General features: G+C 42.0%; 3 protein-coding genes across 4 annotated transcripts; all 3 read left to right on the top strand.

Moving 5' to 3' along the window:
- Window positions 1–3,066, top strand: myct1b (myc target 1b). Its single transcript, XM_073483908.1, has 2 exons — window positions 1–82; window positions 1,961–3,066. The coding sequence occupies exons 1-2, from the start codon at window positions 28–30 to the stop codon at window positions 2,461–2,463; spliced, it is 558 nt and encodes a 185-aa protein (XP_073340009.1). The 5' UTR covers window positions 1–27; the 3' UTR covers window positions 2,464–3,066.
- Window positions 3,067–7,031: 3,965 nt separating this feature from the next.
- Window positions 7,032–17,711, top strand: tulp4b (TUB like protein 4b). The gene is made up of 16 exons (XM_073483106.1): window positions 7,032–7,283; window positions 7,835–7,963; window positions 8,044–8,205; window positions 8,408–8,627; window positions 8,685–8,792; window positions 8,885–9,051; window positions 9,392–9,616; window positions 9,772–10,006; window positions 10,928–11,069; window positions 11,157–11,301; window positions 11,581–11,674; window positions 11,764–11,907; window positions 11,994–12,421; window positions 12,794–13,847; window positions 13,926–15,412; window positions 15,820–17,711. Exons 1-16 carry the CDS (start codon window positions 7,032–7,034, stop codon window positions 15,934–15,936), a joined length of 5,109 nt encoding a protein of 1,702 aa, XP_073339207.1. The 3' UTR covers window positions 15,937–17,711.
- Window positions 17,712–18,608: 897 nt separating this feature from the next.
- slc18b1 (solute carrier family 18 member B1) lies at window positions 18,609–26,610 on the top strand. 2 transcript variants are annotated; one of them, XM_073482909.1, is made up of 14 exons: window positions 18,609–18,827; window positions 19,015–19,157; window positions 21,829–21,924; window positions 22,018–22,091; window positions 22,937–23,084; window positions 23,339–23,495; window positions 23,584–23,720; window positions 24,301–24,402; window positions 24,489–24,580; window positions 24,683–24,778; window positions 24,864–24,938; window positions 25,052–25,145; window positions 25,488–25,537; window positions 25,634–26,576. In XM_073482909.1, the coding sequence occupies exons 1-14, from the start codon at window positions 18,797–18,799 to the stop codon at window positions 25,686–25,688; spliced, it is 1,350 nt and encodes a 449-aa protein (XP_073339010.1). In that variant the 5' UTR covers window positions 18,609–18,796; the 3' UTR covers window positions 25,689–26,576. The 2 variants fall into 2 exon arrangements, with proteins under 2 accessions (XP_073339010.1, XP_073339011.1); XM_073482910.1 differs by having other exon boundaries at window positions 18,660–18,827; window positions 19,018–19,157; window positions 25,634–26,610.
- The last annotated feature ends 7 nt before the right edge of the window (window positions 26,611–26,617 follow it).

The following is a 26,617-nucleotide window of genomic DNA, read 5'->3' as shown; positions in this document are numbered from 1 at the left end:
GTCCGTGTGGAATCAGTCGGTGGAATTATGGCACATAATGAAACACATCCCATGTCGGAGATACTTCAATCATTTAATTTTGGTGAGTGTATATCTAGTTGTTTCCTGTGAAAGCTAGGGTGTAAGAGTAGCATTACTGTGGAATTCAGGTGTGATAGTTCTTAAATTGATACAACAAATTACATTTTCACATAACTGTCTGTTTCATCTCTGTAACTGGCTTACACTTAGAAATAACTTGCCTAAAACAGTGCCTTTAAGTCTTTAAGTTCAGTGTAAAGGGTCACATTTAATGCAAAGTTTTGTCTGTCATGTTGAGGCAATGTGTGAATAAATCAAATAACTAGATGTGTGATTTTATAACAGGAGACAGAATGACCAAGTTGAAATGCTTTCTCTTTCGGTTTATTTCTTATGTAGACTATTATGTATTAGGAAAACAAATCAAGGAACAAAACTCTCAGTTCTTACAAAAAGGGGCTCCACGTAACAGTTTGTAGCAGTTTACATGGATTAATCACTTATTTATTGTTCATATGTGGGCAGATTGTAACGTGACGTGACAAATGAAACCTTCCCATCTCTTTTGGTTGCCTGTACAAGCCTGTGAACAATGTTCGTAGAAGTTATTAAATGCTGCTGGGCTGTGGATTTCTTTATGAAGGACTAATGTTGGTTGTGACGTTATGCACATTCTCGTGTGCCTCGTCTCAGTGCCTCTCTCCATTCTACTAACAGAGAGCAACAGCAGCTAACGTTAGTTTAGAAATGGAGTCTGCTAACGTAAACTAATGACCGACTTTCACAGCCCCTTTAAGTTCAACAGCCCAAGATTATTTATAGTGTAGAAATATGTTCGTCTCTGGAACTGCAACTGAAACACACATTTATTTTTAGACTGATGTCTCTGCATTGCGAAAATTGACAAATGAGCTCTGAATAGCCACTCAATAAGTTGAGGGGCCAAAATGTATTAAATTAAAATGTAAAAATACACCCCCCAGACCACTCTGGTCGACTAGTATTATCTGCAGCATCAAAACAATTAGTATGAACCACATATTAGAAAAAAAACATCAGAAAACAATTGTCAGTTCTTCTAAAACCTTCCTGTTTGCCACTACCTTTTATTAAGTTAACTTTGGAGCTATTTATATGTGTCTTTCCACTGTACAGACACTGTAACATTGTGTTTTCAGTTTTACTCAATATATCCTATTTTTTCATTTCTGCCTAAAGTTGAAATATGTCAGAATATTGGTTGAAATGTTAAAAACTTATTTTATCTACCGAATGTGAATAAATAGGAGTTTTTGAAAGTTGGAGGGGGCCATTTCTTACATATTGCACCTTTAAATTATTCTTTTAAAATCATCATTTTACTTTTACATCTTATCTTAGTCCTTGTGTATTGAACTTTGAATTGCCTTGTTGTGGAAAGGTGCATATGAACTTACCTGACCAAACTTTAAGTTAGAAATCAGTAAACTTTTGCAGTCGACATACAGTCCTGTACGGCCTCATTTCAGGAACAACGTGACAAATCAAGTTATTTTTTGATGCTTCACGCCAATGGTACGGTCAGTCTGTTCTTCAGTGCAATGATACATAGACAGTGAACCCACATGCAGGTGTGATGTAAGATTTTATATAACGTTGAGCCCAGTATAGCAGCAATAGAAAAATCAATACACAGAGCAAAACTTTCTGGAACAAATCTGGCACATATGGGATGCATTTTCTTAGGCTGGTGCAACTGCTCCTCGTCTATGCTAATAAGATTTTGTATTTCTAACCTGAAATGCAGCAGAAAACATCCATCTGGGGAAATAATCTTCCCCCATTTTTAGAACAACACGACGCATCCTGCCTCACGTTCTACCAAACATTTCCAGTCATTATTTTGATCCCTGAGTACTTCCCCTTTTCTGACACTCTGCATTGATTTCCTCCTTTCCAGGCGATATGATTCTAGCCTTCTGTTTATCTGTGCTTGTTGGCCTGCTGCTGGGTGCTTTGGTCTATGTGCTGTTGACCTGGGCATCCAGGCGCAGGGCCACCGCCAGGATCACCCAGCGCTCCAAAAAGAGATCTGGCACTTCACAAACAAACAACCCTGCGAGCAGCCAGATGGGGCTCTACAGAAGCACTTTCCTGAGCGTCTACAGGCAGCCCTCTCTGGAGCCAGTGGGCCCTCTGGGGAGCAAGCCAGGCTTAGAGACCTCCACCTTCCGCCCGGTGCCAAAGAGAAGCAAGGCTGGCCTGGACATGGGAGAGGACACTCAGGTCAACATGCCCGAGGACACAGCAGCTTCAACCTCATTGGATTCAGCATCCCTGGTGCCAAACAAGAGGCACTCATTCTGGTTGGGTGGCAATGGACTTAAAGGTTTCCTCCCCTCACAGACTCCCCCTCCTGCATATGACAGTGTCATCCATGCCTTTGAAGAGACTTGCACTTGAGTCTTAATAAAACAAGAACTGAAAAAGGAGAACACTGTAGGATTACACTGGACTTTCTGGCTGTTTTCTGCTCTCTAGGGACAGACTTTCAGACCTTCTCTGACACTTTTAAGTCTTAAAGCATTGTGTCCTTTACAGCAAAAAGATGCTTCCACAGCCATCAAGTCTGAGCTCAGTATTATATTGCGAGATATGCATTAGTGGTGCAACTAATTGATTCATTTGCATGTTAGTCTCTTCATTAAAACAACAGTTGTTTTCTTTACAGAGTGTTACAAAATAAGGGGACTCCTTCAAATTGTTTTGTGCTAAACTCAAAGATATTCAATTTTAATAATGTAAAATACAGACAAGCAGCAAATCATTCTACTGGGCAAGATGTACCAAGCAAGAGTTTGGCATTTTTGCTTGAAAAATGACTGTTTGATGATTAATCAACTGATCATTGCAGTTGCAGAGCATCTCATGAACCATGATGTAGAGACACTGGCAGTAGAGAGAGCTTGAGGGTGGATTTGACCGATCTCATGAGGATGAGGGGAACACTGTGTGTCACAGAGTTATATTATCTAACACTACAATAAAGATTTAATGATGATTTTATCCAGGTATGCTTGTAGTTTTTTGTGTAAAAAAAAAGAAACAACAGAAATCAGTTTATTGACCTGAAATGGGTGAATCTGATGTCATGTGAAATGGAGGAAAGTTATAATGAAGCAGTTACCTAATTAATAATAATTACAGGACATTCATCACATCAAGGTCTTGTGTCAGGATGTCACTTCAACTTACAGTACAAAGATGGGGTGCGCCGTGTGAGGTTGCCATTATAAAAGAAACCCCCTTTTCAGGTGCAGAAATGAATCCCTGTTTGAGTGTGGTAGCCTGTGGACCAGACTCCATATCAGAATGTATCAATTTAAGGTTAAATTGTACATATTTATCTTCACTGACTCTTGACAGGCTCATTATGTGTATTGGTGCTTTCGTTTTCACTGGCTTTGAAGTTCGGGGTCCATTTTCCGTGCTACCTGCCTCATGGCAACCCGTTTTTAAAGCCACAACCCCAAAGTGCGCCAGCTGAGGAGTGCTCGGCAACACGACCGCACTGTGCGCCGCCTGCCTCTGGATTAACGTTGTTATAGCGGTGTCAGGTACGTGCATCTGCATTATGTTTGTCCGTATATCATATTCAATGATTACACACATGTATTTATCACAGCAGCTCATTGGTCTGGTGAGCATCGTCTCATCCAGACTGCTGCATGCGGTCCGATGGGCTGCAAGACGCCTCTGAATGAGAAATCTAATTGATGTGATGTAGTGAGAGACCTTCACAGAGGAGATGATAGCAGGTCTTAGAGTTTTAATGGATGCTGTTCATCTGCATTCTTCAATTTTATCCTCAGAGGCTAATTATTGTTTTTTGTAACCCTGTGTTTGATTAGAATGCGACAATTATATTCCTATTATCCGCGTTAGAAAACGTCCAGTCATTTGTTTTGTCATGTAGATATTCAAAGAGGAGTTCACATCCTCCCCTGGCTGCTCTGCTGTTTGACGTAAAATAGGAAGCACGGACAGTATCAGTACCCATGGAGACAGCGAGTGCACTGATCTCCAATGCAGTGATGCTGTTGCATAGAGACTGAGAAAAACTGAATTTCAAGGTTGATGCACTGAATGACAACACGGCTATTTTAAGCAAGAGCCACCTTTTTTTCCCTCTCTCTCTCTCTGCCTGTCTCTTAGATTACCTTACTTGTTGATTTTATTCGCCTTTTTCCTTCTTTTTTTCCATTGCAACAGGATTACACAACTCTCCAGAGCCACATCAAGAAAAGACATGGGGTGGGCCACTGAAGCCTCACATCATTTCCAAGGCAAACTCTGAAGTGCAGAGCCGCTTGATTTATTAAGTGGATGTAGAGCTGGACAACATCTGGCTGTATGATGCATTTTACCTCCCCTTAGATTTTATTGTAAGCACCGAGAGCAGAGCAGCCATTACCCTTCAGTGCATCATCTGAATGGAAATATGGACACCTTCAATGGAGGAATTTTAACTCAACATGCCCAGGAACTATGAGGTATGTTGGATTGTTGTCACCGTCAGAAATTCTGCATGAACTCATCCTGTGCAGCCACAATGTATCCAGATTTGCAGATCTTAAATTGTAGAGGAGATCCAGAGGTTTTCAAAGATACAGAGTATGTCAGAATATCTATTGTGAAGTGTGCTGTACATGATGCACAAGACATGAAGAATATATTTAATGGCATTGTGCAGCTGAGGACATGGAGTCCTCAGTTTGACTACTTCACTCATAAACATGATGTTGCTGCAAAGAGGAGATGGAAAAAGAAGATGGAGATCAGGGAATACTGTCAGGCAGCAGATAAGATGCTTTCAACGACGTAAAGCCACTTCAGGGGGAATAGAAATGCAAAGCTGTTTGACAGAAGTAGAGCATGACAGATATATAATGATATTATATATCGGTTGGCCGATATGTAATCCGCTTATATTGGTACGCTCAAATACAGATATATCGTTATTGGTGTATATGTTGTATGAAAACTTTCTTATTATAGATTAGGATGCAGATAAAGATGCTTGGGGTAATTTATAATCAATACGTTTCCTGTTTCAGTTTAAGTTTATTGTATAACTGTAAAAAACTAAATGGCTTCAATTACATCCCTTCAAGTTCTTGAGGGATCATTACAAAAAATCTGTGCATATCAGCCGTTATATCGATGTCCGGATTTTTCACTCGCTGATATTGCCATCAGCATCGGCCCAAAAAATTGAGTGTCCTTCGAGCTCTTGTTAAAAGTTTTAAAGGTTTGAGTCAGCGATTTGAGGGGGGATACGAGGGGATTTGATTCCCCGTGTTAGCAAAATCACTAAAATGCATCCCCCTCGTCCTTCCTGTGGCAGAGAGTGTGCAGAGGCAGAAGAGTTGTTGAGTTGAATATGTAAGTCTGACTCATTGATCCTTTATCTGACTGAGGTAAGAACTGTGCTGTGTATTGATCAATCCACGACGCTGTCCATGGATTTGTAATTGGGCCTTTTCCTCTCAGTACCGCCCTTCTCTGTCTTTTGTCTCGGATCTATAATTTATTCTATAAACTATTTATACTATACTGTGTTGTAGCCTGTGTTTTATATAGAGTCGTGCCATCGTCATGATCAAAGTCAAACGTGTAGTCGCAGAAGAGCGAGAGGATGATAGAGACACTCGACTGCCTGTAGTACTCCAATAATATTCCTATCAACATCAAAAGTACCAACGCTTAGTCATGGAGGAGTGTGAGGGTCATAGGCACACACTGCTGCCTGTAGTATTCCTATTATGTTCCTTTAATATTTCTATGATCATTCAGTCGCATCTGTGCTGCTGAAAAAACACCCAGACCATCCCACCTCTGCAACAAAATATGTAAGGCGCCCTGCAGTAATGTCCTCTGGGAGGCGTACATGGGTGTGTGTGTGTTGGTTGGTGGTTTGGAGACAGGGTGGGCGCTCCCATTGGGCCATCCCTAGAAAGTCACAGACTGCTTACAGTAGATATTTCTGTTGGTAGATGTAGCTTTTTCTCTACTTCAAAGTGTACATGTGAGCCCTGTAGGACATTTTGTTTCCAGGCAGTGTCAGCCCAGTCTCAGCAGATTTAGACAAGGTTGGAAATGGATGCACTCACTCTGAGATAAAACTAACCTAAGTGAACAAAGCCAGTACTGGGCAGGCCCCTAAAACTGAGCATACATATGTGATATTTCAATAATATTTTCAGTTTTTAGTTTGTGAATCTGTACAAATAATAGACAGACTGAAGTGATGATGTCATCTGGAGCGGCTCCATAGACAGTGAATAATAGAACAACAGCCAGAACACTATGAGCGGCAGCCATGGTGATTTTACTGCTATAAGGGCACATCTAGTGATTCACTGTTGAGCTCTATTCGGGAAGCTCATTTACATGAAAGAGCGCACAAGCCCCTTGTTTCAGTCTCTAATGATGTCTGTGAACTAGCTCGGTAAGGTAAGGTCCATTTGGATCTGTGTGTACTGTAGCTGTTGCCTTTACTCTGGTGGTTACCTAAGCTTTTAATGTTAAATCCAATCTTATGCTCTTCACTTGGTCACATCGCTGACTCATCTTGATGAGCCCTGTCTTGGTAACCAGCAAAGCTATCTGTCTTATTATTGACAGAATTTTCTCACCACAAGGTCTATTTAGTGGGTGTTTAGATCATATCACAGTTTTATTGTAGAACTGAACTGTAGATGTGAAATTACATGTTTTTTTAGCACTTAAAGGACTATTTGGCAGAAAAATCTCACCACAGGATGTTTTGTTTCACTGTACTCTTCCACAGCCAACAGTGTACATCCCAAAATGTCCTGAACATCAACAGTAGCCAGTGTTAGGCTCACAGACAGACACAAACATGCATTGAATCTGGTTTTATGATAAGGTCAAAAAAGCTGTATATTGTAGCTTGAACTCTGCTTCTCTCTCTCGCTTTTACCTCCCAGCCTGGTCACTCAGTAGGGATGTTGGCTGCCGTGGAACATGGTCCCATCCTCTGCAGTGACTCCAACATCCTCTGCCTTTCATGGAAAGGCCGGGTCCCCAAGAGCGAAAAGGACAAGCCGGTGTGCCGGAGACGGTACTATGAGGAGGGCTGGCTCGCCACAGGGAACGGGAGAGGAGTTGTTGGGGTGACGTTTACATCGAGTCACTGCAGGAGGGACAGGACTACACCTCAGAGAATCAATTTTAACCTGCGAGGACACAACAGCGAGGTGTGGTCTTGACTCTAGCACCATCACTCTCATTTCAATTTTCTATATTTTTTAATTGAAAAAATCTCTCATTTTCCCCCTTTAAAGTAATCTCCTTCCTTCTCTGAGCCCTCTCTGACAGAACTCATTGTAAATGAGGGTCATCCTTCAATTGTCTATGGAGTATAGATAAAGGTTAATTAAACTGATATTGAAATGTAGTTTAATATGTGCAGTAATCGCTGTTTATTGAGTTCTGTTGTATGCAGTATGAATAGGATGATAAGTAAAAAGAAGAGATAAAATCAGAGCACATGTAGATGTGTAACACTTGCATATTGTTTAGCTCATCAAATCCAAATTGCAATTTCAGATAAAAACGACGTCATCTCTCTTTTTTCTCTGCATGTGACTCTTCTTCCAACTGCAGCGGACTTTGAAATCACATTCAGACAAAAAAAGCTTTTTTTAGCATTGTGCTCCTGCTGCGTATTAATCATGAATGTCCCTCTGTGCAGAGAGGCACCTGTATTTGCAAAAAACAGTAAAAGTGTTTTTGCACTTTTTTGCAGGTTGTCTTGGTGCGTTGGAATGAACCCTTTCAGAAGCTCGCCACCTGCGATATGGAAGGAGGTATATTTGTGTGGATCCAGTATGAAGGAAGATGGTCTGTAGAGCTGGTGAACGACAGAGGAGCCCAGGTAGACACTTTTTTTCTGTGTCTTGAAAAAAGTCTTTACATATACAAACATCTTGATGGGGGAACATTTCTTTCCCGCAGGTGAGTGACTTCACTTGGTCACATGATGGAACTCAGGCCCTCATCGCGTACCGGGACGGCTTTGTGTTAGTTGGCTCGGTCAGTGGGCAAAGACACTGGTCCTCCGAGATCAACCTGGAGAGTCAAATCACATGTGGCATCTGGACACCCGATGATCAACAGGTACACATTATGTGGATGAACTTTCTTTCATAAAACATAAAGGAAACTACATCGGGGTGAGGATTTCCCCTTGCTTTAAATGCCTCCCTCAGTACAAGCTAAAACGACTTAAGTAATGGGCTTCTTTGCAGCACTGTATGCCAAGTGTTTAATGCTCCAGAGCATTTTCATCATTAAAGTGTAATGTGCAATGCTCCCTCAGGTCTTGTTTGGTACCGCAGATGGTCAGGTGATAGTGATGGACTGTCACGGGCGAATGCTTGCCCATGTTCTGTTACATGAGTCCGATGGGATCGTGAGCATGTCCTGGAACTGCCCTGATTTTCTGGTGGAGGACAGCACAGAGAGCGACACCGACTCGGATGACAATATTCTGCCTTTAGGTACAAACACGGTTCCCCCAGCTGCTCATAAGACAGCCTGCTGCCTTCTGTCAGCTGTGGAAAGCTAATGTACTTACTTTTGTTTGTTCCTCCAAGTGCGCAGAGTCAAGCCTTTGCTGACGGTCACCTTCTTATCAGGAGATATCAGTTTGATGAACAACTACGATGACCTCTCTCCTGCCATAATTCGCTCAGGGCTGAAAGGTAGAAAAACCCATGTTTCACAAGTATGATTTGAACTGTGTTGATCATATGAACCATAACACACACATTTTGTGTACTCCTTCCTTGCACAGATGTTGAGGCCCAGTGGTGCTCCCAGGGAGACCTCCTGGCTGTGGCCGGCATGGAGAGACACGGGCTTCCTGCAGAGTCGGCCTGCGCGTCCATCATGAGGAACGCCCTCGTTAAGTTCTATAATGTCCAAGGAGAACACATCTACACTTTGGAAACACCGGCACAGGTTAGTACTGCATAGACTGAGGGATGCAGTAGATATAAACTGAACAACAAATGTAAATAAATATTACAATACCCATAAGACTTCCAGCATTTAAATTACCTATTGATTTGAGTTGGTGAAAACAATCCATGTTGCCCAGAATAGTCCTTGATATTATCTGAATTATGCACACCATGTCTGAAATGCAAAAGAAAAACAGAATTGGAAAAGATTAACAGCAGATGAATCAGTACTGTAGTCATGTGAGAGAGAGATGTGCTGAAATTTCCTCGTTATATGAGCGAGTGAAGGCTACACTGCCAGTGACTGCAGGACTTGATTGTGATTGATTGTTTTCCAGAGACCCATCACGACCATCTGTTGGGGTCACAGAGACTCTCGTCTGTTCCTTGCATGTGGACCAGCGCTGTACGTGGTGCGTGTGGAGCACAGGGTCGCCAGCCTCCAGCTTTTATGCCAGCAGGGCATCGCCAGCGCCCTGCGAGAGGAGAAAGATGTGGGCAAACTGAACATGCCCTCGCTGCTCTGCTCTTATGTCACCACCGCTTTCATACCCACCATCAAGGTGCATTGATCCTTCATTAATCTCTGTACAGTAGCAGTCATAGGCAGCTTCTTACCAACTTGTCTTTCACTGTTATAATGTAAAACTGCTGACAGAGACATGTTTTCATTTGAGCATCCAGCAATTCTACGGCTCTTTTCCTCTCTTTGTTCTAGCCCCCAATCCCTGACCCCAACAACATCCGTGACTTTGTCAGCTATCCCACAGCTGGGAATGAGAGGCTCCACTGCACCATGAAGCGAGCAGAGGACAGCCCTGAAGCCGGCGGACCCTGCTACACTCTCTACCTAGAATATTTAGGAGGACTGGTGCCGATTCTTAAAGGAAGGCGCATCAGTAAACTACGGCCCGAGTTTGTCATAATGGATCCAAAAACAGACAGCAAAGCAGGTGGGCCTACACCCTACAGTGCCTTATACTTTTCATAGGAACTATTTCTTTGGTAGAAAGTAGTTTCAGTAGAAACTGTTAACAGTTGGGGTCCGTGGATTATTCAGATCAACCACATAGACTCACATGGCAGCCATTTTCCTTTGACATCACACTCAGGGGGGAAGCTCAAATGGTTGGAAGCAGTGAAATGATAACAATGTGTCAGATTCCCTATGTTTATACGACTGGTATCCTGGAAAACAGCAGGAAACCATTATCCCAACATTTGAAATGTCAGAGGAAAATGGCCGCCATGTGAATATGGTCAGAAATGTTTTTTGAGTAAAAAATAACACCTATCAAATTGACTAATTAACATGCTGTACCTTCTTTGTTCTCGTCATTTTGCTTCACTGTGTATTTAATTTCAGACAGAGGCAGGCTCGCTGTTCCCCCTGCTTCCGCTCTTAATGCTAGGCTTTGCTTATCGGCTGGGACAGACATGAGAGTAGTATCCATCTTCTCGTCTAAATATTGGCAAAAAAGCGACTATTTCGCAAAGAGAGGTGAAGTGAAATACTGCTGAATATACAGAAGCAACAATCATTTTCTTGTCATCTTGAAATTAAAATCTGTGCCTGGTTCATCTTCTTAAACTTGTGCTCCATTTTTAAAATGACCAGATAATCACATTCACCTTGAGTAACCAACAACAAATACACTCTGGTGATGACTACTTTGGTCTGATGTAACAGTCTGAGGCTTGATACAGAAATAGCCCTGTACATGACCTGACTGCAGTAGGGTTGCCTTTAGCCTGTGGTCCGACCTAACATTACCTTACTTTTGAATGATGTTCTTAATGCAGGGGTGCTTTAAAGCCATAATGAGGACTGGGCTCAAACTCCCCTTTTCTGTTTTGTGTATTTTATTTTCCAGAGGAGGTTTGTGTGAATCCCATGATCTCGTACACTGACAGCTGCAACTGCTCTGACTCCAGTGACATTGAGCTGAGCGATGAGTGGGTTGGGAAGAAGTCACCAAAGTTGTCCCGAGGAAACAGGTCACCCAAGCTCTTCATGTCAGGAGTTATATAAATGAACTCTTTTTTTAACACGTCAAACAAGCCTGAACTAGATGATTGAATATTTAAATCTTTGTTTCAAAGGTTGAACATGGAATCGAGAAAATCCCCCAAACTTTCACGTGCCAATCAGGAAGGCCAACGATCGCCACGATTGCCAACAAAGAAGCCTCCAGCTCGGTCTCCAAGTCTGACACGTCGAGAGTTTTCAATGGATGGGATCACAGAGGTAAAAACCTGCTCGTGATACTGTCGTACCTGAATTGGTATTTTGTCCCATATGTCAAAATAATCCAGTTTTTCACAATAAGTTAAATACATTTTCATGTGGATGTTTTAATAAGCAACGGTTCCTATAAAGTACATGTTCCTCTATTTGTTATTATGTAACTTCTTAATAACATTTTCTGTTTCTTACTACCTGATATATCACACCTGTAGGCGGATGATTCATTTCCTTGTCACACTGATAACTCTCATTTTCATTTCCATATCTCCTGCCTCACAGCACAACTACCTTGCTCAAGTCACGTCCAACATCTGGGGGACGAAATTCAAAATTGTTGGACTCGCCTCTTTTCTCCCCGCCAATCTCGGTGCAGGTAAATGTTGCAAAAGCCACACAAACGTATCACGAGGACCGTTCTGCTGATCGATGAAACAGTCATCGTGATTTTCTTCTGTGTTTCAGTCATCTATAAGACGAGTTTGCTTCATCTGCAACCCAGACAGATGACAATCTACCTTCCAGAAGTGCGGAAGATTTCTCATGACTTTATGAGCCTGCCTGTGTTTAACCCCAATGTGTTCAGTGAGGATGAGGATGATTTACCAGGTATGAAAGAACAATATTTCACAATATTTCAGTTCATTAAGTTTCAATGCACTGACTCAGTTTTTGTATGTGTTATTTTTTCTAAGTGATGGGGCCGTCTGGAGTGGCAGGCGACAACCCTCCGTGTACTGTCAACATTCCCATCGCTCCCATCCACAGCCCGGCTCAGGCCATGTCTCCAACTCAGAGCATCGGCTTGGTTCAGTCACTTCTGGCCAATCAGAATATTCAGCTCGACGTCCTGACGAACCCTACAGCCACGGCAGCAGCTGCGGCTGCAGCGGCGGCAGCTTCTGTCCCTGTGACCGATCATGGGCAGGATGCAGTTGCGTCACCATACCCAGTGCCAACTAGGTACTCAAACCCTGGTCAGGTGATCTTCAATGGGCTGGAGATGGGTCCTCTTCTTCCTGGTACTCTTCCTCCTCCACCGCCACCTCACCATCTGCCACCGCAGCCTCACCCGCAGCGATCTCATTCAACGCAGCCTCGCCAACAGCAGTCCAAACAGTCACAACAAATGCAAACACAGCAGCTGCAGCAGCAGCAGCAGCAGCAGCAGCACCAACAGCAGCAGCAGCAGCAGCAGCAGAAAATGCATCATCATCAACAACAGCAGCAGCAGCAGCAGCAGCAACACCATCTGCAGTCCCAAGCGCAGCAGCTGCAACATCAGCAATTACAGCAGCAGCAGCAGCAATTACAGCAGCAGCAACAGCAATTACAGCAGCAACAGCTTCAGCAACTGCACCACCAGCAGGCGCTACATCAACAGCAGCAACAACATCAACAACAGGTTCAGCAACACCAACAAATGCATCAAAATCAGCCGGTGACACCCCAACAACTTCAGCAGCAACATCAGCTCCAGCAGCAGCAGCAACAGATGCAGCTGCAGCACGAACAGATGCAGCAGCAGCAGCAGCAGATGCAGCAGCAGCAGCAGCAGATCCGCCAACAGATCCAGGAGATGAGGCAGCAGCAACAGCAGCTCCAGCAGCAGCACCAGCAGATCCAGCAGCAGCATCAACAGATGCAGAGGCAGCACCAACAAATGCAGCAGCAGCTGAAGATGCAGATGTCGCTGCCCCCTCCTCCGACTGGCTATCCTACCATTTCTTTACAACAGATTCATCTGGCTCTGCCTCAGATTCCTCCTCCCACCACTGAGCCTACAATCAACAGAGGGGATCATGTACACACTCTGACTCTGAAACCAAGTATGCCACGGACTTTACCCCCCTTCACTGACATGGATGGAACTATGGAGATGCAGATGAGGAAGGCTAATCCTCCTCCTCCATACCCGGGCACCGTAGCGTCTGCAGCAGCTGCTACAGCCGTCACTACGCCTCAAACCCTTGTCACAAACTGTGACAGCCCAAGTGTCCTGGCGCCTGACCCCTGCCTCAAGAAGGATGAATTTTTGCTTCACCCTGTCACTTTGCAGTATCCAACACCTCTGGGATATGAAAGGATCACAACCTTTGACAGCAGTGGCAATGTGGAGGAGGTTTGTCGGCCACGGAGGCGTCTCATTCGCAACCAAAATGCATATGCTGTCCACGGCTCGGCCACGCTCAAAGTCACGTCATCAGAGAATAAAAAGATTCAGCTTCCCTACAGCTCAGCAACACTGAGCCGCCTCTCCGTCCCTCGATACTCAATACCTAGTGGAGACCCTCCTCCTTACCCAGATCCAGCCAATCAAGTGAGTGCTACACTCCCTCCACCGCAGAGAATTGATAGCAGTCTGATTCATGCCACTCTACGTCGTGACCGCAGAGACGTGGGACTTAAAGTGCCACAGATGATGGAGAGCTCAAGAACCCTTCCCTCCAAGGCTAAAATAAACAGTGCACTAGCCCTTAGCTACCAGCAGAGGGTGCCCACTGCATTGTACACATGCACACAGTGCAGCAGTAACAACAGCAGCACCAGTGTCAGTGTTAGTGGTGGCGGCACTACAAGTAGTGGGATTGCAGGCGGGACGGTGGTGAGGCAGGACTTCCCACCAGGGAAAGGAGCACATCACAGCACTATCATCGTGCACTCTAAAGGTGCGTCACCGCTGGCCTCTCAGTCCTCTTACAGTCTGCTGGGTGCTGTTGATAACAGCAGGGACAGAACAGTGTATGTTAACTCCGCCTTCACTGAAGATGAGACTTTAAATCAGCAGTGTCACCTTGAAAAATCTGTACGTCAGCTGACTCTCGGCGATGTCAGCTTGACAGTAAAACGCCCTCCGCCTTATCAGTGGGACACCTCCACCACAGAGGAGTTCTGGCTTACCCCAGAGCAAACAATGTTAGGTCCTCCACCGGGACCTCATAAACCGCCTCCTATCCTCATCAGTCAAGCTCAGCACTTGGATGTGACCCGGCTACCGTTTGTCCTCACGACTAAACCTCCAACCAGTCCAAGCACAAGCACTCTTACTTTCCCATCAGGTTACCAGATATCCCTCTCGCCTTTTCCTCCGGGTGTGGGTCACAGTGGTCCTCCACTTCAGACCTTACAGAACCCTTCACCTCAGTGCTCCCCTAATGATGTGGTTACTTCAGTCCCTTTTGCTCAGCAGGACCCCAACTTGGTCTTGCCACCGGGATATCCTCCCAATCTAGCTAACTTGGCATGCTGCCCTCTCCCTCCAATGTACCCAGGAGCCAGCTCATGTGCCGGACTCCAGCTGCACCCCGTCAACCTTCACCCTTGGAACCCTTACCCGTGCCCGCCTCCCATGCAAGACCCTCCAGCACCTCCCCTCCCTACCAAAACTCATCAGATTTTAGAGAAGCCGATTCTGTCCCCACCTCCTCCTACTGGGCCGCCTCCTCCACCCCCTCTCCCTCCCCCTCCTCCACCTACTGAGCTACCACCATCCAAAAGTGCCACAGAGGATCTAGCAGAGTCTGCCAACAACTTTCCAGAGCCATCTTCCCTGAATGAAAGCCCCGTGCCACAGGAGTCAGAGCGCTTCAACAAGAAGAGCCGCAAAAGACTGGACAGCAGAGCTGAGGAGGCCAACATGCCCAACGTCTCTGAGGGCAAATCCAGAAAGGAAGGCCGCGCACTGTCTGACTTCAACACTCTCATTTCCAGCCCAAGGCTCGGCAGCAGAGAGAAGAAGAAGCCCAAGGGGCAGAGAGAGCAGCTCAATAAAACCAAGAAGATGGGCAGGACCACAAACGAGTTCCAGGATAGTTCAGAGAGCGAGCCAGAGCTGTTCATCAGCGGCGATGAGCTCATGAACCAGAACCAGAGCAGTAAAAAGAGCTGGAAGAACAAGCGCAGCATGCGCATGGCGAGTGAACTGGAGGAGATCAAGTGCCGCAAGGCGAACGAAAGAGAGGACCGTAGTTTGGGAAGCCAAGGATTTGTCTACGTCATGGCCAATAAACAGCCACTGTGGAACGAAGCCACCCAGGTCTACCAGCTTGACTTTGGAGGACGAGTCACGCAGGAGTCAGCAAAGAACTTTCAAATTGAGCTGGATGGTAGACAGGTAACGTGAGAAGAAATCCTAAAGAATGTAGAGCTGATTAGTCAACTGACAAATAATGTACATGCAATGTATTTTATTAGGGCTCGACCTATATATCACAGATATCTGAATTTTCTTACTCCCTAATATAGGTAACAACATTGACCCCAGTCAGTCAGGGCTCCAATTTTTACACATTAATATTCATTAGCTTTCCAATATAATGATATTTTTCCTTTATATTTTTGTATTTTTACATTTATGTGGGTTTTGGACTGTTGATATAGCGAAACAAGCAATTTAAATATCTCTCCTTGGGCTCTGGGAAATGTGATCTGCAATTTTCATTATTTTCTGACTTTTCATAAAAAACAAGATGGTCAATACATGCTTTCTGAAATGTCTTCCTCATTCCTGTCCTTTTATAGGTGATGCAGTTTGGGCGAATCGATGGGAATGCCTATATCCTGGATTTCCAGTATCCTTTCTCAGCAGTGCAGGCATTTGCTGTTGCCTTGGCCAACGTGACTCAAAGGCTGAAGTGAAGAGCTTACTTTGTGTTGTTGTAGACTAACTCAAAAGGAGCCACACTGGTCTTACCCCCCCCAAAGTGTGGGGCTAAAGCTGAGGAAATGTCAGTGTTGTGGTGGTTCTTTTTTTGAAAGATGAGATTCAGTTGGTCTCGGACGTGCAGATCTTTAGCGGTCAGTCTGTGAACGCAGTCGAGGTCAGTGGTCATGGAGTCTAGACGAGCTACTCCATCATTTCTAGTTCATATGTTGAATGTACTCGAGCTAATTTTATTTATAATTTAAATGTTATTTAGTGAAGTAAAAAAAAAATGTCAACCTTCCCTGGATAAACAAAAGGTTTACTAAGTACATGTTTGAACGGATTTTAAAAACAGTTTGAAGGTTTAGTAACATGTGAAGTCAAATGACGGCTAATTTAATGTATTTAAAATGAATAAATATTTCATATACGTTTGTAATGTCAGGGTTGCCTACTTTGTGAGGTGTGGTGGCATTCAAAATTGCAAATACATTTTGATGAAGCCATACCATACTGACACAAACACTGTTTTAATTAAGTTTTAAGAAGGTGTTATCATGAAAATCAAATTATGTTATTTTTTTCAATACCTTTATCTGTATCTTTATTCATTATTCAAACCTCATTTATTCACGGCTATGATTTGATCTTTAGTCTGTTTACTTTGCAGTATGTCCTCTATGTTATGTGCAAATTGCTGAACATGCAATAGAAGAATATATTGATTCTGTAACTGCAACGTGAGGAGTTGAGTACAGTTTAACATAGTTTGTATATTTTCTATTCATGATACTTCTATGAAGTGGTGCAATGAACATAAACACAAGTTATTTTGGCCACAATACTGCGAATCATTGTTCGGTCAGAGCCGCTATGATCTGACGATGTATTGTTCATTTTTTTTCACATGTAAATTTACATATTCTTTTCCATTTTCCAAAATTCCCCTCTATAACTGTCAGATATGGTCAACAGTACATTTATGTGTGACAAATTCAGTAAATACTCGGATGCATTTGGCTCAAAGTAAGAGGGGAAGATGGTTCAAAATGGTCCGATCCCCACAAACAAATTTTCCTCTCAGTGAATCTCAAAACTTGGTTGGCTCTGTGTTGTTTTCAGTGGGTATTTATGATGCTACTACATCAGTAGTTTGCCTTGTTGGAAATCAGTGCTGCTTTAGATAGATAGAGCTTGTGTGCAATAATGCTACTACGTAGAACTGATGTTGTACTTGCAAAAAAGAAAATACAAAGCTGCTTGTGTATTAGTAAATGACCGAACATCATTATATGCTTAGAAAAATGTGCTTATTTGTTGCTAATTTCAGTAATTTTGTACTTCACCTTTGCTTTAACATGGTACCAAGAGTTTTTTGATGTTACACTTGTAGAAAAAAAAAAAGAATGAGAACAATAAAGCTGCAAAGGTATAAAATACAACATATTCAGATTAACTGTTAGTAAGAGTGAGATTCATGTAGATTTGGTGCTAATGTATAAAGAAACAAATGTGGAAAATGTCCGGACATTTTTTCATTTGCTAACAGAAGGTTATTTTAAAGTATATGAAGAAAGTATTTTGAGAGAGGATAAAGGACATTTAGTGCAGAGTTTTCATTTAACAGCTTTTTATTTAATGCAGCTTCAGAGACGTCAGTTATCAGCAATACTGCCTAATGAATAGATGGTTGCCTGATTTTTTTTTTTCTCTTATTTTGTGAAGGAAACAAATATGATATGACCATAGGTTTACATGGACCTATAGGCTGGCCAAAATCTAATAAAAATACATTGTTCCAAATGTGTTTGTTGTTTTGTTTCATTTCCAGTCTGGCTCCGACGCAAAAGTTAGTGATCCGTGGAGCCCACGCCACAGTTTCCTCTTTAGTCTGTTTGTGTTGGAGTTATGAAGTGATCAACTGAAAAACATTTAAAGGATGAAAGAAACAAATGTTTATTTGTTAAACCATTTTTTTTTTGTAAATAAAGGTTTCGAGAACAACTGCATTATCATTATATGAGCACTTACAGCTTGTTTGTGTCGGTAAGATTTTGTAAATAACTTAATGTTACAATTTGTGTCTCTATTATTTAATATGGGGAAAAAAAACATGTCACTAAACACAATGTGTCAGAAAACAGAACAATATGTCACTAAACACAACATTTCAGGAAACACAACCTGTCACTAAACACAACATGTCACTCAATACACAATATGTCACGAAATGCCCCATAACTTCACAAAACACTACAAAATACAACAAAATTACCCCTATAAAATCATTATATGCTCAGAAAATTGTGCTTATGTGTTGCTAATGTCAGTAAATGTGTTCTTCACCTTTGTTTTAACATGGTACCAAGTTGTTGCAGCTGCAGAAAGTGTTGTGTGTTATGAAATGTTGTGTTTTGACTCTGTTATTTCACTATATATTGGAAATAACAATATTACAATTGAAAGAGTTTAGTTCTAACACACAAACATACATTTATTCAAGCTATAAAATAAACTCCCAGTATTAAAACGCACATTTAATCATTGAAATTAGTCTACTCTGATCGCAGGGGGTGGGTTTAATAGCTGCACCCACCGGAAGCAGCTTGTCGGTGCTTTTATTTTGAAATACGCACAGGAAGTAGTGTGTGTTTTGAGAGCGGACGCTAAACGTCGTTGAGGAAATACTCGAGGCAGCCAGACTGTGATAAGACAGAGGTTTGTTGTCGCTGAGGAGCTGGACTACTGTCTCCTGTTGGTGTTTCCGGGACTCGTCCTGTCCTCCGTGTGTGTTACCGTGTGAATGTCCGTCCTGAATCCCGGTGACTGGATACAAAAGCCTGGGAATTAAAAATGGACCCGCACGTTGATCTTCAGCAAGCAGGTTGGTCACTTTCATAACTTGTCTAATAAAAGTCTGATAGTCTCAATTAATGGCAGTGAATTAACTTCAAGGTTTTATTCGTCAACGTCAGAAATTAACATTTAACTTTCTGCCAGATGTTTAACAGTCATGTGTCATTATCCTTATTTCTGTTCCTTAACTTTCCCTCATTTCCCTTTTTTCTCAGCAGATAACAGCCCTCCAGCTGAGTCAACAGATCCTCCCCCGAGGATGACAAGACACCAGATCCTCACCTTAATATCATTAGCGTCTGTCAACTTCAGTTCAATGATCTGCTACTCAATATTAGGACCATTTTTCCCCCATGAGGTGAGTTAAAGAAATCATCACAGGGCACCAATAACATGACAAGGTGCAGGAGTTTGAAGGTGAAATATGTACATTTTAGCAGAGAAATATCTTCATTGACTGATATTTAATGCCTAAACTGAATAAACAAACTGACCTCAAAGGACAACACAATTTCATACTGTTTCACTTTGTTTACATGTGGCGGACCCTGCCACCTTTCTAGCTTCAAACAGTGTTCTGGGGACCCTAATTTCCTCTGAGAACAGCTTGTATGAATAGCTTTGTATTACTATCTCATTAACATTGTAATTAATACAATTCTGGGTTTAAATTTCTTCTAATAACAGATAGAAAAGTTTTAGTTTTAGGTTATATCGCGATACGTGATGTATATCTCAATATTTTTTGAATCTCCTTATAGCTGCTGTATATCTTTGTAACAAGTGTTTGATAACCACATTCAGAGATTATTGGGAAAATTGTTTGTAAATTGGCCAATTTATCAATTTATCAATTTTGTACAGCCCTCAATATCAAGTATAGGTCGACCTCTAATAACTATATCCAAAATAAGACACTATATACTGTAGTCTCAAATCATGTTAACAATATTTATATATTTCCCAGCCTTAGTTTAAACTACTAAGGTTCATAAGTGATAAAAGACATCCTTACACAATCAGGGCCTTTGCTGCTGCAGCCTCACTTGGTCTGGTATGACCAGTATGGTGAATAATTTTAGCTAATGTAAATTTCAGATATTTGGTTACACTTTATTATAACCATCATTAATAAATGATACATTTCTAGTTAATTACAAATAATTAACTAGAAATTAGTTAATAACACTAAGTTTTAGTATTTTTCCTTTTATTTGACTTTTGAGGCGTCTTTATGATCTTTGTCCCTAATAATAAACCAAACTGAACTAAAGCACTGACTCCCAAACTCCCACTGTTCAGAAAAACGAACACAGGCTAGCTTTAATAGCTTAATAGATCAGTTATAGGTCATTGTCAGGTCACTACTCAATATCATATCGTTGCTATGGTAACCGGCATTAGTATTTTGTTGCTGTCTTGCTTAATGTGGACTCGAGTCGTGAGAAAGTGCAAATGAACGAAGTGATGTCTGACATCAAACAACAGAAGCAAGATAAAATCAAACAGAAACACTGCACACAGTTGAGACATCGGATAACCGCAAAGCAGTGAGGCAATGTGTCTTAAATCAACAGTAAAACATATAATGTGCCTTCTCTAAATGAAAGATTACATATACACCAATCTGCCACAACATTAAAACCACTGACAGGTGATGTTACACAAGCAGAAGCATCTTAAGGGAGGAAGAAGCTGAGAGGTGAAGACAGCGGAGGGAGAGGATATCAAGATGCCCATCTTAGATAAACTGCACAGCGCAAAGAATAAGAATCTGATGCTCGAGGCCACAGGCAAGGAGACAACAGCTTTATTTGGTACTGAGTATGCAGTCATGTATGAGTTTATGCCATTGCATCAACCTCAGGTCAACAGCTTTCAAGCAGAAGCTGTATCTGATGTATGAGGTTGCGCGAAAATGGTGTAGTAACACTGATCATCTTGGCACAATGCAATGCTATGCTGGGAAACCTGGGGTCCACCACCCACCCAAACACGATGGCAGTGACCCCCCAGCACGACAATGCAACCTGCCACAATTCAAAAAAGCTCAAGGTGTCAACCTGGTCTCCAAATTCCCCATATTTCAATCCAACCGAGCATCCGTGCATCACGCTGGAACAAGTCCAATCCAAACAGGCCCCATCTTGCATCAACACGACTCAAAGCAAACACCATCACCACCGTGGTGCCAGACACAAACAGGCACTACCAGTTTGAGCATTCCTCAGGTCACTCACTGTCCTGCCGTCAGGGAGCTGTTGCCACGAGGGGGTGTACTTCGGCGCAATCCCATTTACAATTTGTACCCCTACCCCTCGTTTTCAGGTGACTCCAAGTCTGAAACATAGGACGTAACCTAGGTCTTGTAGTGACTCAAGACAGGGTAAAAATAATAGGGTAAAATAAGGTAACATTGTCGTATTTTTTTGTATATTTACAGAGACAGATCATTAAAACTGGTAAAAGATCTTAAACAACAGCTGATAACTGCTACCAGGGAAGTGAAAACCCCTCTGTTTCAATCAAAGATCATTAATTTAATGATTGATGGGTTGATGGAGGTGCTGATAGCGAGACCAGAGAACAGTTTGAGACAGTGTGGATGAGGCCCATAACTCGTGATGCTCATTCATGCAACTCATGTCACTGTGAAGCTCATAGATTAGACAACCATCAACAACTGAGGAGTAGTGTCTCCTCAGTGGAATGAATGAGTGATCATTTGCTAGACATCAGAAAGCCTTCCTGAAGGCCAGTGAATGACTGGCTCTGTTAAACTTATCTGACTGAAGGTGTCAGGTACCATCAGCTGACGTCATGTGTCTTCACTGCCAGACAAAGGTCAGGGCAAAGTGCAGCAATAAATATATGCTGATCAGATTATAGGCACAGCTCTGTTATCTCGATATATTTTCACCTTTTTGACCCTTTGTGTTATTGAGTTTGTTGCTTGTTGGTTGTTTGATTAGACGTCTTAGTGATTTCTCCTCAGACCTGTAATAGATTACATGGATTTTTCTCCACAGGCAGTGAATAAGGGAGCCAGTCAAACTGTCATTGGCCTCATATTTGGCTGCTACGCTGTCTGCAATTTAATTGGGTCATTGATAATGGGGAAATATGTAAGTATATGGAATTATTTCTTATCAGTTTCATGGTTTCTGAACATTGATTTGCAGCACAGTGATCTATTCTCCACTATGTTGTTGTTTCAGATCGTCCAAATTGGTGCAAAATTCATGCTCGTGGCGGGGCTCTTTGTGTCCTCAGGCTGCACCATCATGTTCGGGTAAGCGTTGGTCGGGTGTAAACAAAAAAAAATCCAGCTTTTTAAATGTTATTATTATATGTAATACTGAATATCTGTGGGCTGTGGACAAAAAGAGACATTTAAAGATGTCATCTGGGGCTTTTCACCATTTTCTGACATTTTATAGACCAAACAAAAAATCTATTGATCAAGCAAATAACTGACAGATTAACTAACTAACTAGTTAGCTTGGTTAGCTCTGCAGCTAGCGGTCCTTAGCTGACTCTGCCCGGACTTGGAGTGCAGTGCGCAGGGGGTGTGTTTGCGTTTACACCGCTGGCAACAGGAACTTTTGACCATTAAGACAAAACTGTTCAGTCTTCACATTCTGTTCTGAATAGTTTGAACTAAAAATCTTACATATTGCACCTTTAAAAAGGTGAAACGATATATTTGTGGCCCATTATTTACAGATTTACAAATTCAGCAGGATTGAATGGAGTTGAGGCTGAGAGCTGCAGACAGGGTGGGAAAGATGGAAAGTATTTAGAGACGGATTAATGCAGACATTGTTTCCTGGGATTTGCTGACAGTAAGAAAAATATAGAATCACACAAGCCTCACCATTTAGACACTTTATGTAATTTAATTAATTGTAGGACTGCAAGGGCACAAAATGACAGAGCCTGTCATATATAGCACATGTACAGGGGCGCTTTTTAATTCTTTATTTAAATGTGGATAAATGAGCATTTGTGTTTTAATCTGTGTGTAAAAATGATTAATCTAATTTGTACTGACAGCCGTTGTACATGTAGTCAGTCTGAATTTGTTTTAATCCTATTCTAACATGAATTTATTGTTTTTTCTTTCTCTTCTTGCAGATTACTCGATCGGGTTCCTGCAGGACCCCCTTTCATTATTCTGTGCTTTGTTGTGAGGTCGATCGACGCGCTGGGCTTTGCTGCTGCGATGACCTCCACTTTCGCCATGACAGCAAAAATATTCCCAAACAATGTGGCGACTGTTTTGGTGAGTGTAGACAAGTCTTGTGCGACAGGCATGTTGTTTGGCCATTAGAATCATGAGCAGACAAGAAAAGCATTATAGTTAGGGTTGTTTTCCTGTTTCTCCCAACGCCATGAAAAATAATAAATAACCTCCGGTTTACAGTTTGTAGAAAGAGTGGTGAAGCTGCAGAAATGCTCTGATTCTTCTTGCTTGTAAATATACTGCACTGTTAACACAAGTGCATACTTTAATGTGCTGCTGTTCTCTGTCTTCAGGGTAGTTTGGAGATTTTCACAGGACTCGGGCTCATCATGGGGCCTCCAGTCGGAGGATGGTTCTACCAGTCTTTTGGATATGAAGTCCCTTTTCTGCTTCTCGGATGTTTCCTGTTGATTATGGTTCCTTTCAACATATACGTCTTGCCAACCATTGGTAGTAGTTGGAGATTTCAACATATTAATCGTTCCTTTTCAGTAATTTCAAAAAATGTAATTGTGTTTTTGTGATTCTGTCCACCCAGAGGCCGATCCCTCGAAGGATTCATTCTTTCGACTTCTCACCAAAGCGAAAATCGTCCTGATCTGCTACGCCATATTCACTCTTAGTGCGGGTCTGGGCTTCCTGGATGCCACGTTGTCCTTGTTTGCTATGGAGACGGTAATTTAGTTTTATATATATATTTATATATATATAGCACCTTTAAAGATTATAAAGTGCTTTGACAGACAAATTAAAAGCAGGAAACTCAGGAAGACAGTACAACAGATTTAAAGCCACCAGAGGCAGGGTATAAGAATACTACAAGCAAGTTAAATGCAAATAAAGCTGGATTTAAAGTACTTGAAAAAATCAATGTTTGCAAATGTTTTATAAGGAAGTGCACTTTACACATTTGCTAGACCTCAAAGAGTCACACACTGAGTTATTGTTTACAAGAAAACGCCACATAGCCACATTAAGAGAGGCTGACGTGTAGTGAGCAAAGCATATTAAGATCGTTCTCATGTAGAACAACTTCCTTTCTTAATATCTACAAGCCGCAATCAGGAAGTTATTGAGGTAAACTCTTATTTAATGGCCTAGTTGTATATAGAAATATGTTGAATAAGGCATTGATAAGCACTTTATAATGACAAAGAGCCAATACTCTACAGATATGCATGCTAATAAGCAGCTAGTTAATGGTTAATGTGTGTTCCCGAATCTAAAGTTTATTGTTCCTCTCTGTTGTGTCTAGTTCGGTCTCTCAGCCGGCTACGTGGGACTGGTCATGCTGGGTTTGTCCTTGCCGTACTGTCTGGCGTCACCACTGATTGGATATTTCACTGATAAATATCCTGTGAGTACTAAAGCAAACATGGATAACTCGCAGGCTTGTTATTCTGACTTTAAAGTTAATCCCTTGTGTGTGTTGGTGTTCATCAGGCCACCAGGAGTTGGTTCATGGTGATCGGAGGTCTCGCAACTGCGACCGGCTTCTGTTTCCTCGGCCCCGCTCCCTTCCTTTACGTCCCGAGGTGATACTATGGAGACTCTCTACGTTAAAGGAACAGTCCCACATTTCTGAGACTACACTTACTCTCTATCTTATTTCTGTTTTTGTTTGTCTGTATGTGCAGCCAGCTGTGGTTGCTGGTCCTCATGCTCGGTGTAATTGGGTTTTCTCTGGGTATGACTGCAATCCCTACGTTCCCTGAGATCATCGGATGTGCATAGTGAGTGGCTTCACATGTTGTGCCCCTACATTCATGACCTGAGTATGAGGTGAAACACACGCTGCACATTCTTTCCTCTTTGCAGTGACCTTGGATATGAAGAGGGACTGAGCACTCTTGGAATGGTCTCTGGACTGTTTGGGGCAGTTTGGTCAACAGGGTGAGTTCAAGCCGGTGGATAATACACTAATTATGAAATTAATTGTTGCACTGGTTTCCTGTGATTTGATTTTGAATGTTTTCCTCTGGGTTTTAAAATGTGTATTCTTTCAGGATGTTTTATGGCCCAGTAGTGGGTGGCCTTATCACACAACATCTGAACTTTAAGTGGGCAGCTGCAGTCCAAGGAGGCTTGGCGTTTCTAGCTGTAAGTATCGGTTTGTTCAGACGTCATTAGCATTTTTATTGTCTTCTTGTGATTTGAAAGCTCCCATTTACACTTTAGGACCATATATCATCAAGTATAAACGATTAGGTAATCCTGCCAGAGACAGCGGTTTTTCAGTTGCCAGTGTGACAGAGAAAGTATGAGACCGTGAAAGTCGTCTCTTTAGTTGCACGTCATTTATTTGAGCGATGGAGAAAGTGATTCCAGGCCTGTAAGTCATTCAGAAGTTAAACACACCATGAAGATTGATAGAAAAAGAAGCGTGTCATTCTGGTTTCTGAGCAGTCACACATGAAACTCAACGAGCAACTCTGTCCTCAGGCCCTTCTCCTCGCTCTGTGTTATCTCTATGAGCGCCCGCGGCAGCAAAGGTAATCATTAACCTCAGATTATCACATTTAAAACACATGGAAGGCTATCTGAATGTTATGCTGCTTGTAACACTCGCTTCTGTGTTTGAATTCAAGCACTCGAGAAGAAAGTCGGCGAAAAGATGAAAGCACTCCTCTCCTGGCTGAATGAAGCCCTCGCAGCATGTGTGAGGACGCCTGAAAGAACAAAGTGTCAGCTACTACTCGAGTTATTAATTACATTTTAATATTTTTGATAAATCATTTTTGGTGTGAGATGATAATGACGTTACAGAAATATTTTGCTTATTTTCATTGTAATCATATTGTCACTTTTTCAAGAAGTGCCTGAAAAATTGTTTGTAGTCATAAAGAGAGCTCAATTCCTTTTTGATACCTCATGTTCAACATTATTGAATGTACTGATGATATTAAAAAAAACAGGTCCACAGATGAACAGATATGCTGCACACTCCGCACAGAAAAATAATAGTTATCCTGTTCTGTGCCTTAAACTTATTTTTCGTTTTGCAGTGGCACCAAAACAGTTTAAAATCCTGGTATTGTGACGTCAGTACTGAGTAACAGCGGTACGACAAGGTTACTGATTTAAAGTAGGTGCATTTAGATTTTAATAGATTATTTCATATGTGCACTAATGTGTAAGTTGCACTCGTGATGATGAATGTAACATGAATGCATAAAGTTAACCACTGGAAATCACAGGACATTTTAAGTCCAGATCACAGACTAAATGTGCCTTTTGTTCTGCTGCATTAATGATCTAATTTTTCTACATCACGAGGTGGATTTTATGTCGATGAATACCGACCACAGTCATAGTGACATGACAGAAATGAGCGTGATAAGTGTTATACAGGTGATAGTGGACCTCTCATGGTACACGCACATGTTCACTGTGGTCAGTGATTTTATATGTTTTTGATGTGTTAAACTGATTTGAATAAAAACAGTGAATATATCAATGTCAGACCTTTCTATTCATTCACTCTATCAATGACATTCCTGTGTAGTTAAAATGATATCATTATTGATTTGTGTATGTTTGACTTCACTCTCAGAGTTTTAGATATGAAAAGT

The sequence above is a fragment of the Pagrus major genome, chromosome 16, assembly GCF_040436345.1.
Source record: "Pagrus major chromosome 16, Pma_NU_1.0".
NCBI lineage: Eukaryota > Metazoa > Chordata > Actinopteri > Spariformes > Sparidae > Pagrus > Pagrus major.
The sequence above is the reverse complement of the archived record's forward strand: the minus strand, read 5'-3'. Positions and strand labels throughout refer to the sequence as shown.

What these genes read in the sequence shown, in the direction of transcription:
- tulp4b (XM_073483106.1), top strand. Translation starts at nt 7,032, where the DNA reads ATGTTGGCTGCCGTGGAACATGGTCCCATCCTCTGCAGTGACTCCAAC. An exon ending in AAAAACAGACAGCAAAGCAG is followed by an intron (nt 10,007 to 10,927) that starts GTGGGCCTACAC and finishes TTTATTTTCCAG; the next exon opens with AGGAGGTTTGTGTGAATCCC. An exon ending in GGATGAGGATGATTTACCAG is followed by an intron (nt 11,908 to 11,993) that starts GTATGAAAGAAC and finishes ATTTTTTCTAAG; the next exon opens with TGATGGGGCCGTCTGGAGTG.
- myct1b (XM_073483908.1), top strand. Translation starts at nt 28, where the DNA reads ATGGCACATAATGAAACACATCCCATGTCGGAGATACTTCAATCATTT. An exon ending in ACTTCAATCATTTAATTTTG is followed by an intron (nt 83 to 1,960) that starts GTGAGTGTATAT and finishes CCTCCTTTCCAG; the next exon opens with GCGATATGATTCTAGCCTTC.
- slc18b1 (XM_073482909.1), top strand. Translation starts at nt 18,797, where the DNA reads ATGGACCCGCACGTTGATCTTCAGCAAGCAG. An exon ending in GGCTGCACCATCATGTTCGG is followed by an intron (nt 22,092 to 22,936) that starts GTAAGCGTTGGT and finishes CTCTTCTTGCAG; the next exon opens with ATTACTCGATCGGGTTCCTG. An exon ending in ACAATGTGGCGACTGTTTTG is followed by an intron (nt 23,085 to 23,338) that starts GTGAGTGTAGAC and finishes CTCTGTCTTCAG; the next exon opens with GGTAGTTTGGAGATTTTCAC.